This window comes from Pristiophorus japonicus, chromosome 19 (genome assembly GCF_044704955.1).
Source record: "Pristiophorus japonicus isolate sPriJap1 chromosome 19, sPriJap1.hap1, whole genome shotgun sequence".
Classification (NCBI taxonomy): Eukaryota; Metazoa; Chordata; class Chondrichthyes; family Pristiophoridae; genus Pristiophorus; species Pristiophorus japonicus.
Window position 1 is genome coordinate 54,864,074 of NC_091995.1, and position 13,317 is coordinate 54,877,390.

The 13,317-nt window shown below is 49.7% G+C and overlaps 1 protein-coding gene across 1 annotated transcript; it reads left to right on the top strand.

Moving 5' to 3' along the window:
* The first annotated feature begins 3,534 nt into the window (after positions 1-3,534).
* LOC139229865 (beta-2-microglobulin-like) lies at positions 3,535-8,543 on the top strand. The gene is made up of 3 exons (XM_070861496.1): positions 3,535-3,691; positions 6,117-6,389; positions 7,463-8,543. Exons 1-3 carry the CDS (start codon positions 3,643-3,645, stop codon positions 7,471-7,473), a joined length of 333 nt encoding a protein of 110 aa, XP_070717597.1. The 5' UTR covers positions 3,535-3,642; the 3' UTR covers positions 7,474-8,543.
* The last annotated feature ends 4,774 nt before the right edge of the window (positions 8,544-13,317 follow it).

Sequence of the window (13,317 nt, forward strand, 5' to 3'; positions counted from 1 at the left end):
TACAACCCTCTGAGATGAAATTCCCCCTCATCTCAGTTTTAAATAGGCAGCCCCTTATTCTGAGACGATTTCCACTAGTTTTAGTTTCCTCTATGAGTGGAGATATCCTCTCTTCATCCACCTTGTCGAGCCCCCTCTGTACATGTACCCTAACTTTGTGGACATGTTCCCTATCTCTGTGTACAGGTACACTAACTCTGTGTACATGTTTCCTATCTCTGTGTACAGGTACCCTAACTCTGTGACCATGTACCCTAACTCTGTGTATATAAGAACATAAGAATTAGGAACAGGAGTAGGCCATCTAGCCCCTCGAGCCTGCTCCGCCATTCAACAAGATCATGGCTGATCTGGCCGTGGACTCAGCTCCACTTACCTGCCCGCTCCCCATAACCCTTAATTCCCTCATTGGTTAAAAATCTATCTATCTGTGATTTGAATACATTCAATGAGCTAGCCTCAATGCTTCCTTGGGCAGAGGATTCCACAGATTCACAACCCTCTGGGAGAAGAAATTCCTTCTCAACTCGGTTTTAAATTGGCTCCCCCGTATTTTGAGGCTGTGCCCCCTAGTTCTAGTCTCCCCGACCAGTGGACACAACCTCTCTGCCTCTATCTTGTCTATCCCTTTCATTATTTTAAATGTTTCTATAAGATCACCCCTCATCCTTCTGAACTCCAACGAGTAAAGACCCAGTCTACTCAATCCATCATCATAAGGTAACCCCCTCATCTCCGGAATCAGCTGAGTGAATCGTCTCTGTACCCCCTCCAAAGCCAGTATATCCTTCCTTAAGTAAGGTGACCAAAACTGCACGCAGTACTCCAGGTGCGGCCTCACCAATACCCGACAGTTGCAGGAGGACCTCCCTGCTTTTCTACTCCATCCCTCTCGCAATGAAGGCCAACATTCCATTCGCCTTCCTGATTACCTGCTGCACCTGCAAACTAACTTTTTGGGATTCATGCACAAGGACCCCCAGGTCCCTCTGCACCGCAGCATGTTGTAATTTCTCCCCATTCAAATAATATTCCCTTTTACTGTTTTTTTCCCAAGGTGGATGACCTCACACTTTCCGACATTGTATTCCATCTGCCAAACCTTAGCCCATTCGCTTAATCTATATAAATCTCTTTGCAGCCTCTCTGTGTCCTCTACACAACCCGCTTTCCCACTAATCTTTGTGTCATCTGCAAATTTTGTTACACTACACTCTGTCCCCTCTTCCAGGTCATCTATGTATATTGTAAACAGTTGTGGTCCCAGCACCGATCCCTGTGGCACACCACTAACCACCGATTTCCAACCTGAAAAGGACCCATTTATCCCGACTCTCTGCTTTCTGTTCGCCAGCCAATTCTCTATCCATGCTAATACATTTCTTCTGACTCCGCATACTTCTATCTTCTGCAGTAACCTTTTGTGTGGCACCTTATCGAATGTCTTTTGGAAATCTAAATACACCACATCCATCGGTACACCTCTATCCACCATGCTCGTTATATCCTCAAAGAATTCCAGTAAATTAGTTAAACATGATTTCCCCTTCATGAATTCATGTTGCGTCTGCTTGATTGCACTATTCCTATCTAGATGTCCTGCTATTTCTTCCTTAATGACAGTTTCAAGCATTTTCCCACTACAGATGTTAAACTAACCGGCCTATAGTTACCTGCCTTTTGTCTGCCCCCTTTTTTAAACAGAGGCGTTACATTAGCTGCTTTCCAATCCGCTGGTACCTCCCCAGAGTCCAGAGAATTTTGGTAGATTATAATTAATGCATCTGCTATAACTTCCGCCATCTCTTTTAATACCCTGGGATGCATTTCATCAGGACCAGGGGACTTGTCTACCTTGAGTCCCATTAGCATGTCCAGCACTACCCCCCTAGTGATAGTGATTGTCTCAAGATCCTCCCTTCCCACATTCCTGTGACCAGCAATTTTTGGCATGGTTTTTGTGTCTTCCACTGTGAAGACCGAAGCAAAATAATTGTTTAAGGTCTCAGCCATTTCCACATTTCCCATTATTAAATCCTCCTTCTCATCTTCTAAAGGACCAACATTTACTTTAGTCACTCTTTTCAGTTTTATATATCTGCAAAAGCTTTTACTATCTGTTTTTATGTTTTGCGCAAGTTTACCTTCGTAATTTATCTTTCCTTTCTTTATTGCTTTTTTAGTCATTCTTTGCTGTTGTTTAAAATTTTCCCAATCTTCTAGTTTCCCACTAACCTTGGCCACCTTATACGCATTGGTCTTTAATTTGATACTCTCCTTTATTTCCTTGGTTATCCACGGCTGGTTATCCCTTCTCTTACCGCCCTTCTTTTTCACTGGAATATATTTTTGTTGAGCACTATGAAAGAGCTCCTTAAAAGTCCTCCACTGTTCCTCAATTGTGCCACCGTTTAGTCTGTGTTTCCAGTTTACTTTAGCCAACTCTGCCCTCATCCCACTGTAGTCCCCTTTGTTTAAGCATAGTACGCTCGTTTGAGACACTACTTCCTCACCCTCAATCTGTATTACAAATTCAACCATACTGTGATCACTCATTCCGAGAGGATCTTTTACTAGGAGATCGTTTATTTTTCCTGTCTCATTACACAGGACCAGATCTGAGATAGCTTGCTCCGTTGTAGGTTCTGTAACATACTGTTCGAAGATACAATCCCGCATGCATTCTATGAATTCCTCCTCCAGGCTACCCCCCGTGCGATTTGATTTGACCAATCGATATGTAGGTTAAAATACCCCATGATTACTGCCGTTCCTTTTTCACATGCCTCCATTATTCCCTTGATTATTGCCCGCCCCACCGTGAAGTTATTATTTGGGGGCCTATAAACTACGCCCACCAGTGACTTCCCCTTACTATCTCTAATCTCCACCCACAATGATTCAACATTTTGTTCATTAGAGCCAATATCGTCTCTCACAACTGCCCTGATATCATCCTTTATTAACAGAGCTACCCCACCTCCCTTCCTTTCTTGTCTATCTTTCCAAATTGTCAGATACCCCTGTATGTTTAATTCCCAGTCTTGGCCACTCTGCAACCACGTTTCTGTAATGGCCACCAAATCATACCCATTTATAATGATTTGTGCCGTCAACTCATTTACTTTATTTCGAATGCTGCGTGCGTTTAGGTAGAGTGTTTTAATACTAGTTTTTAAACCATGATATACCCTATCTTTGTGTACGTGTTCCCTATCTGTGTGTACAGGTACCCTAACTCTGTGTATATGTACCCTATTGTTGTGCACATGTTCCCTAGCTCTGTGTCCGTGTTCCCTATCTGTGTGTACATGTACCCTAACTCTGTACAGGCCTGTAACTATATGACTCTAGGCGTTGCTGCTCCCTTGCTTTCACTTTGACCGACCCACCCTCACTCTCCCGATTCACAAACTGTTCTGAGGTCTTTTACCCGGTGACCGATGACTCGCTGCAGCAGAATATTGCCATTGGGTTAGTGGGCGGGGCGGAGCGCGGCCGGTCTTGCTGTGATTGGTGGCCCGGCGCTTGTTTGTTGCATTTCAGTCAGGAGCCCAGGAAGTGAGGAGCAGAAGGGATCGGAGCGGAGAGTGTGAAGCCGGAGCGGACCCTGAACTTGAGCCCGAGAGAGCTGCAGCCACCATGCTGAACATCGCGATCTTCACCTCGGTCCTGGCCCTGTGCCTGGCGAGTAAGTGAGCTCAGTGTTTGGGGGGCCCGGGGTCAGCGCGGAGTTTGGGAAAGAATGTAAACCAGATACGACCACAGTGCTCTTCCTCAGTCCCATTCCCCATCCACAGTGCCCTCTCCCTCAGTCCCATTACCCATCCACAGTGCCCTCTCCCTCAGTCCCATTACCCATCCACAGTGCCCTCTCCCTCAGTCCCATTCCCCATCCACAGTGCCCTCTCCCTCAGTCCCATTACCCATCCACAGTGCCTTCTCCCTCAGTCCCATTACCCATCCACAGTGCCCTCTCCCTCAGTCCCATTCCCCATCCACAGTGCCCTCTCCCTCAGTCCCATTACCCATCCACAGTGCCTTCTCCCTCAGTCCCATTACCCATCCACAGTGCTCTTCCTCAGTCCCATTACCCATCCACAGTGCCCTCTCCCTCAGTCCCATTCCCCATCCACAGTGCCCTCTCCCTCAGTCCCATTACCCATCCACAGTGCCTTCTCCCTCAGTCCCATTACCCATCCACAGTGCCCTCTCCCTCAGTCCCATTACCCATCCACAGTGCCCTCTCCCTCAGCCCCATTACCCATCCACAGTGCTCTTCCTCAGTCCCATTACCCATCCACAGTGCCCTCTCCCTCAGTCCCATTACCCATCCACAGTGCCCTCTCCCTCAGTCCCATTACCCATCCACAGTGCTCTTCCTCAGTCCCATTACCCATCCACAGTGCCCTCTCCCTCAGTCCCATTCCCCAAGCACTGTGCCCTCTCCCTCAGTCCCATTGCCCATCCACAGTGCCCTCTCCCTCAGTCCCATTACCCATCCACTGTGCCCTCTCCCTCAGTCCCATTCCCCATCCACAGTGCCCTCTCCCTCAGTCCCATTACCCATCCACAGTGCCCTATCCCTCAGTCCCATTACCCTTCCACTGTGCCCTCTCCCTCAGTCCCATTACCCATCCACTGTGCCCTCTCCCTCAGTCCCATTCCCCATCCACAGTGCCCTCTCCCTCAGTCCCATTACCCATCCACAGTGCCCTATCCCTCAGTCCCATTACCCATCCACTGTGCCCTCTCCCTCAGTCCCATTCCCCATCCACAGTGCCCTATCCCTCAGTCCCATTACCCATCCACAGTGCCCTCTCCCTCAGTCCCATTCCCCAAGCACTGTGCTCTCCCTCAGTCCCATTACCCATCTACAGTGCCCTCTCCCTCAGTCCCATTCCCCATCCACAGTGCCCTCTCCCTCAGTCCCATTACCCATCCACTGTGCCCTCTCCCTCAGTCCCATTACCCATCCACTGTGCCCTCTCCCTCAGTCCCATTGCCCATCCACTGTGCCCTCTCCCTCAGTCCCATTCCCCAAGCACTGTGCCCTCTCCCTCAGTCCCATTGCCCATCCACTGTGCCCTCTCCCTCAGTCCCATTGCCCATCCACTGTGCTCTCCTTTAGACTCAATCCTTCACAGCATAACAGTAGAATGAGCCTTGACACAGTGTAGGGAGCAGTGAATGAAGGTCACTACGTTTATAGCGAACAGGAATGGTGGAGGACCCCATTACTTATTGAAGGGGGTGCACTGTGGAAGGCTGATGTTTGGACAATACTTTATTGTCTCTCTCCAGATAATGTTCTGTTGAATTTACGAAGCCCCCATCCCCAGTACAGATTCCCCTGCCTGCTGATCGTAGCGACGGCGTAAGTGTGTTTGTGCAGTTGATGTGAGTTTGGTGCAAACAGTGAACAGGGAAGCCATAGCCAAGGGGGTGGGGTTTGTGCTGTTACGACACAGTGACCAGAGTTCTCCCATGAGAATTGCGCATTTCTTTCACCAGAACATTTCATTATCTCCAAACTCCCCTTCACTTGCTCCAGGTAACAGTTCAACCTTTGACTTTCGTCTTCTCGCACTGTTTATTTTGTTTCCAGTATCCTGTACTTTTTGCCACTTTCACACTGCTTTTTCACCCGTCTCTCTATCTTCTACTTTTGTTTCTGTTAAGTGTCTGTTGTCTCCATCATTGGGGCTCAGACCCCAGTCAGTGTCGGATATCTCCCAGTCCCAGTGTTTGTGAGTTCCCAGTCAGTGTAGGATATCTCCCAGTCCCAGTGTCTGGGATATCCCAGTTGGTGTAGGATATCTCCCAATCCCAGTGTCTGGGATATCTCCCAGTCCCAGTGTCTGGGATATCCCAGTCAGTGTAGGATATCTCCCAGTCGCGGTGTCTGGGATATCCCAGTCAGTGTAGGATATCTCCCAGTCCTGGTGTTGGGATAGCCCACTCAGTGTAGGATCCCAGTCTCGGTATCTGGGAGTTCCCAGTCAGTGTTGACTAGTTCCTAGTCCCAGAGTCTGGGAGTTCCCATTCAGTGTTGGTGATGGATTGGAATCAGTTGCTGTTAAATTACACTCACTCTGTCCCTCCTGTGTCTCTAGATGCTCCACAAGTACATGTCTATACCTACACCCCCCCAAAGGAAGGTGAATCAAATGTTCTGCTGTGCCATGCCAAAGATTTCAGCCCACCCAACATCCAGCTGGAGCTGTTGGAGAATGGAATCATCATACCCAATGCCAACCAGTCTGACCTCTCCTTCGAGACAGACTGGAGCTTCAAGCTCACCACGTTTGTGCACTTTGTCCCCAAGAACAACGTGAAGTATGTCTGCAGGGTGCAACACAACGGCGACAGCAGAGAGTTTCAGCTGGGTGAGTAATGTGTCTGTTCATCATGGATAATGTACATCAATGCACAGTGCTCCCTCTCTCACTCTCCCTCTGTGATACCAAACTCCATCCAATACATAATGTGGTAAACACAGACTCCTCCTCAACTGAACATGTGACAGTAATCCTCCATTAGATTGCAGCCTGTAACTCACTGCAGGTTTCCATTATTCAGTATATACACCATCTGATTCCCTCCACTGGATTCTGGCTTGTAACTCACTGCAGGTGTCCATTATTCAGTATATATGCCATTCTACGCCTCGATTTATATAAACCATCTGATTCCCTCCACTAGATTGCAGCCTGTAACTCACTACAGGTGTCCATTATTCAGTATATACGCCATCTGAACCCCTTGGAAAATTAAATGTATACCTTTACCCTTGAATAAAGAGTATGTTTATTTGATATAACCTGCCCATGATCAGGTTAAACTGACCAAGTTCCTGTGGCTCAGTAGTTTCATGAAACCTTCAAGCTTTGAGCACAGCAAGATGCCACAAACAGTAATGTGATGGTGACCAGATGGGTGTTGGTTGAGGGCTAAATATCGGAGAGAATGTCCTTGGTCTTCAAAATAATGCTTTGGGATCTTTTAAGTCCACTTGAGAGGGCTCGGGGCTTCGGACTAATGTCTGATCCGAAAAATGGCACCTCCAACAAAGTAGCTCTCCCTCAGTACTGCACTCAAGTGTCAGCCTTGTTTCTGTGCTCCAGTCTCTGGAGTGGGGTTTGAATCCACAGCCATGTGACTGAGGCTAGAGTGCTACCCACTGAGCCTCGGCTAACATCTAAAATAATGTGCTGTGATACGTTGGCACTCTGGATAGAATCTCTGTACAGTGCTTGCGAAGGTGCTGACCTATACACCTAACTCATTTACCTTGGCAGGTTTCTTTCAGGGATAACATTTTTGGGATACAGGGACATAATGTGTAGTGTGCTTGGGAGGAACGTTGGATTTATGGTTCCCAAAGTTCACCACCACTGGGTCTTTCCTCACCTCCTGTCTGGTCACAGACTAATGACGTTTCTTTTTGTTTCTCCCACAGACAGCTACTAGCCTGTCACAGCCGAGGTAAGCAGTGTCTCCCAGCACACAGCTGGTTACTGAAGGGACATGCTCCAGCACAACGTTCAAATGCCAGACCCTTTTTTCTTTGTGATTGGCTACCACTGGACACCACAGTGAGACTCTTAAACGAATCGACTGGGGGGCAAATCATCTTCAAATGTAAACTTTTAGCATGAATAAATAAACTGATACCGGCATTGATCTGATCCTTTAAACGACTTGTGTGATGGGAAGTAAGTTTGCTTTTGGTTCTGTAATCTCTGCAATTCTACGTGCTCATTTCTGAGATAGTTTTAGCTTCTTGTCCAGCTCAGCCTGTGAAATTTTGAAGTGCCGACTCACTTGATTTGAAATTTGCCTCCACAAGGACCAGGTTACCCTTCAAATTAAAACATGAGCGAGAAAGGCCCAGTCAAACTCTCGGCCGAGAGATTGAAATGTCGCCTCATTATCTGAGACCAGGAGGGGGAGGGTATTCGAAGCTGAACCTGGGTCACTCAATCACTTGGTTTAGTTCTGAAGCTTCAGTTGCCCTGAAATGTGAGCGGTAGATGCACATCTTATGCACTGCTCTGTAACCGAGCACCCCACACAGCAGAGGTTGCAGCAACTTGTGCCTGTACCAGCCAGCTCCCAGCTCCCAGCTCCCAGCTCCCATCCGGGGCTCTGGATATTGGGTTTCTGTTCTGTCTGGAACACCTCGGGTTAGTACCCTCCAACCTGCTGATTTACTTACCCTGGGAATCTCTGCATTGGGTGAGGGGAAATCTTGGCTTAGTTCACTGTTTTGAGTTGCGGGGGGCTCAGTTTTCATACCTGGACTTGGCCTGAAACGGAGATGAGCACCGCATACATTAACTTTTACAAATGCCTTCTAAAACCATAGCCTACATATGACGCCCAACACTGATTATCGTATTTTTGCAACGGGGAATAGTTGAATTTAGAGGGTATAGTGCTGTTAATAATAATGATTAGCTTCCAATTTCATGTAATGGGTGCACAATTCTCTGCTGTTCTTTGTATGCTCATTGGTGTCAATAAAATATTCTTCCTTATCTTGTTGTTTTCTCATTTATAGCCCCTGTTTGATCCTGAAACAAGCATTAGTGTTGGTAATCCCAGATTTATGCCCAGGTTAAAGGTAGCAGCCTAGAAAGGACAGAGGGTAGCCACCAGCTTCCCTCATTACAAGTAGAGGGGTCAGTGCTTCAGAGATATTTTTACGAATGTTCAGAGGTCAGTTTGTATAGAAAACAATCTTGGAAAGGAAGACGTCACCCGAGTTATTTCCTGCTGTTTTATTCTGATCTTTGGGTAAGGAGGAGCTGTGGAGACTGCAATGGGTGGGGCCAGGCAGCTGCCAATCAGAATAAGCACCGAGGCCGAGTTGGACCAGATCCCCACAGACAGTACCTGGACAGCAGCTCATGGGCTTGAACCTGTGTGTGAGATACTTGGCCCTGGATATCGTTCTAACCATCAGGCAGAAACATTAACATAGAATCATAGAAATTTACAGCATGGAAAGAGGCCATTTCATCCCATCGTGTCCCCGCCGGCCGACCAAGAGCCATCCAGCCTAATCCCACTTTCCCGTTGTTGGTCCGTAGCCCTGTAGATTACTGCACTTGGATGTGTACTTACAAGTATTTTTTAAATGTGGTGAGAGTTTCTGCCTCGACCACCCTTTCAGGCAGTGAGTTCCAGACCCCACCACCCTCTGGGGGGGGGTTTAGTGGAGGTATGAGGGGTAATGTCTTCACCCAATTACTTTAAATCTATGCGCCCTGGTTGTTGACCCCCCTGCCAAGGGAAACAGGTCCTTCCTATCCACTCTATCCAGGCCCCTCATAATTTTATACACCTCAATCAGGTCTCCTCTGTTCCAAAGAATACAAACCCAGCCTATCCAATCTTTCCTCATAGTGAAATTCTCCAGTCCAGGCAACATTCTTGTAAATCTCCTCTGCACCCTTTCCAGTGCCATCACATCTTTCCTGTAATGTGGTGACCAGAACTGCACGCAGTACTCCAGCTGCGGCCTAACCGGTGTTTTATACAGTTCAAGCATAACCTACTTGCTCTTGTATTCCATGTCTTGACTAATAAAGGCAAGTATTCCATATGCCTTCTTAACAACCTTATCTACCTGGCCTGCTACCTTCAGGGATCTGTGGACCTGCACTCCAAGGTCCCTTTGTTCCTAGACACTCTTCAGTGCCGTACCATTCAATGTGTATTCCCTTGGCTTGTTAGACCTCCCCAAATGCATGAATTAACACATGTGGATTGACTTCTATTTGCCACTGTTCTGACCAGTACATTGATATCTTCCAGCACTCTGCAGCTTTCTTCTTCATTATCAACCACACAGCCTATTTTAATATTATTTGAAAACTTCTTGAGCCTACCCCCAACATTCAAGTCCAAGTCATTGATACAGACCACAAAAAACAAGTGTAGAAATATGCAGGCTATGGCAGCAAACAACGGGAAGCCCCGAGAGTAAGGTCAAGGAGGGAGCGGGACTGTCCTTCAACATAGAAACAAAGTACCAACTGAAACTGAGCTTTAGTCAATCCTGCCTGAGCAAAGCCGCAACAAATCTAAACTAATCATGGAAAATAAAGTTGAGTATAAACTAATCATCAGGGCGCAGACAAATGTGTATCGAATAGTATAAACCAGCAGGGAAATCCAAATGATTAATGTATACCCGAGACACACACTGTCCACACACACTGTCCCCATACACACTGTCCCCACACACACTGTCCCCACATACACTGTCCCCACACACTGTCCCCACACACACTGTCCACACACACACTGTCCACACACACTGTCCCCACATACACTGTCCCCACACACTGTCCCCACACACACTGTCCCCACACACTGTCCCCACACACACTGTCCCCACACACACTGTCCACACACACTGTCCCCACATACACTGTCCCCACACACACTGTCCCCACACACTGTCCACACACACTGTCCCCACACACTGTCCACACATACTGTCCCCACACACTGTCCAGACACACTGTCTCCACACACTGTCCCCACACACACTGTCCCCACACACTGTCCACACACACACTGTCCACACACACTGTCCCCACACACACTGTCCACACGCACTGTCCACACGGACTGTCCCCACACACTGTCCACACGCACTGTCCCCACGCACTGTCCACACGCACTGTCCACACACACTGTCCCCACACACACTGTCCACACACACTGTCCACACACACTGTCCCCACACACTGTCCCCACGCACTGTCCCCACACACACTGTCCCCACACACACTGTCCCCACACACTGTCCACACACACTGTCCACACACACTGTCCCCACACTGTCCACACACACTGTCCCCACACACTCACAACACACACTGTCCCCACACACTGTCCCCACACACTGTCCCCACGCACTGTCCCCAGACACACTGTCCACACACACTGTCCACAGACACTGTCCACACGCACTGTCCACACGGACTGTCCCCACACACTGTCCACACGCACTGTCCCCACGCACTGTCCACACGCACTGTCCACACACACTGTCCCCACACACACTGTCCACACACACTGTCCACACACACGGTCCCCACACACTCACAACACACACTGTCCCCACACACTGTCCCCACACACTGTCCACACACACTGTCCGCACACACACTATCCCCTCACACTGTCCACACACACTGTCCCCACACACTGTCCCCACACACTGTCCACACACACTGTCTCCACACACTGTCCCCACACACTGTCCACACACACTGTCCACACACACTGTCCACACACACGGTCCGCACACACACTATCCCCTCACACTGTCCACACACACTGTCCCCACACACACACACTGTCCCCACACACACTGTCCCCACACACACTGCGCACACACACACTGTCCACACACACACTGTCCCCACACACTGTCCACACACACTGTCCCCACACTGTCCCCACACACACTGTCCACACACACTGTCCCCACACTGTCCCCACACACACTGTCCACACACACTGTCCACACACACTGTCCACACACACGGTCCGCACACACACTATCCCCTCACACTGTCCACACACACTGTCCCCACACACACACACTGTCCCCACACACACTGTCCCCACACACACTGCGCACACACACACTGTCCACACACACACTGTCCCCACACACTGTCCACACACACTGTCCCCACACTGTCCCCACACACACTGTCCACACACACTGTCCCCACACTGTCCCCACACACACTGTCCACACACACTGTCCCCACACACACTGTCCCCACACACTGTCCCCACACACTCTCTTCTCACACTGTCCACACACACTGTCCCCTCACACTGTCCCCACACACTGTCCACACACACTGTCCACACACACACTGTCCACACACACACTGTCCCCACACACTCTCTTCTCACACTGTCCCCACACACTCTCCCCTCACACTGTCCACACACACACTGTCCACACACACACTGTCCCCACACACTGTCCACACACACTCTCCCCTCACACTGTCCCCTCACACTGTCCCCTCACACTGTCCACACACACACTGTCCACACACACTGTCCCCACACACACTGTCCCCACACACACTGTCCACACACACTGTCCCCACACACAGTGTCCACAAAAAAATTTCCACACACAATGTCCCCACACACTGTCCCCACACACTGTCCCCACACGCACTGTCCCCACACACTTTCCACACACACTGTTCCCACACACACTGTCCCCACACACACTGTCCACACACACTGTCCACACACACTTTCCACACACACTGTCCACACACAATGTCCCCACACACTGTCCCCACACACTGTCCCCACACACTGTCCACACACACACTGTCCCCACACACACTGTCCCCACACACACTGTCCACAGGCACTGTCCCCACGCACTGTCCACACACACTGTCCACACACACACTGTCCCCCCCACACACTGTCCCCCCCACACACTGACCCCCCCACACACTGTCCCCACACACTCTCTTCTCACACTGTCCACACACACTGTCCCCACACACTGTCCCCACACACACACTGTCCCCACACACACTGTCCCCACACACTCTCTTCTCACACTGTCCACACACACTGTCCCCACACACTGTCCCCACACACACACTGTCCCCACACACACTGTCCCCACACACACACTGTCCACACACACGATTCACACACACTGTCCACACACACTGTCTCCACACACTGTCCCCACACACACACTGTCTCCACACACACTATTCACACACACTGTCCACACACACTGTCTCCACACACTGTCCCCACACACACTGTCTCCACACACTGTCCCCACACACTGTCCCCACACACTGTCCCCACACACTGTCCACACACACTGTCCCCACGCACTGTCCACACACACTGTCCACACGCACTGTCCACACGGACTGTCCCCACACACTGTCCACACGCACTGTCCCCACGCATTGTCCACACACACTGTCCACACGCACTGTCCACACACACTGTCCCCACGCACTGTCCACACACACTTTCCGCACACACACTGTCCACACACACTGTCCCCACACACTGTCCACACACACTGTCCACACGCACTGTCCACACGGACTGTCCCCACACACTGTCCACACGCACTGTCCCCACGCACTGTCCACACGCACTGTCCCCACACACTCTCCCCACACACTGTCCCCACACACTCACAACACACACTGTCCCCACACACTGTCCACACACACTGTCCCCACACACTGTCCACACACACACTGTCCCCAC

What these genes read in the sequence shown, in the direction of transcription:
- LOC139229865 (XM_070861496.1), top strand. Translation starts at nt 3,643, where the DNA reads ATGCTGAACATCGCGATCTTCACCTCGGTCCTGGCCCTGTGCCTGGCG. An exon ending in CCTGGCCCTGTGCCTGGCGA is followed by an intron (nt 3,692 to 6,116) that starts GTAAGTGAGCTC and finishes CTGTGTCTCTAG; the next exon opens with ATGCTCCACAAGTACATGTC.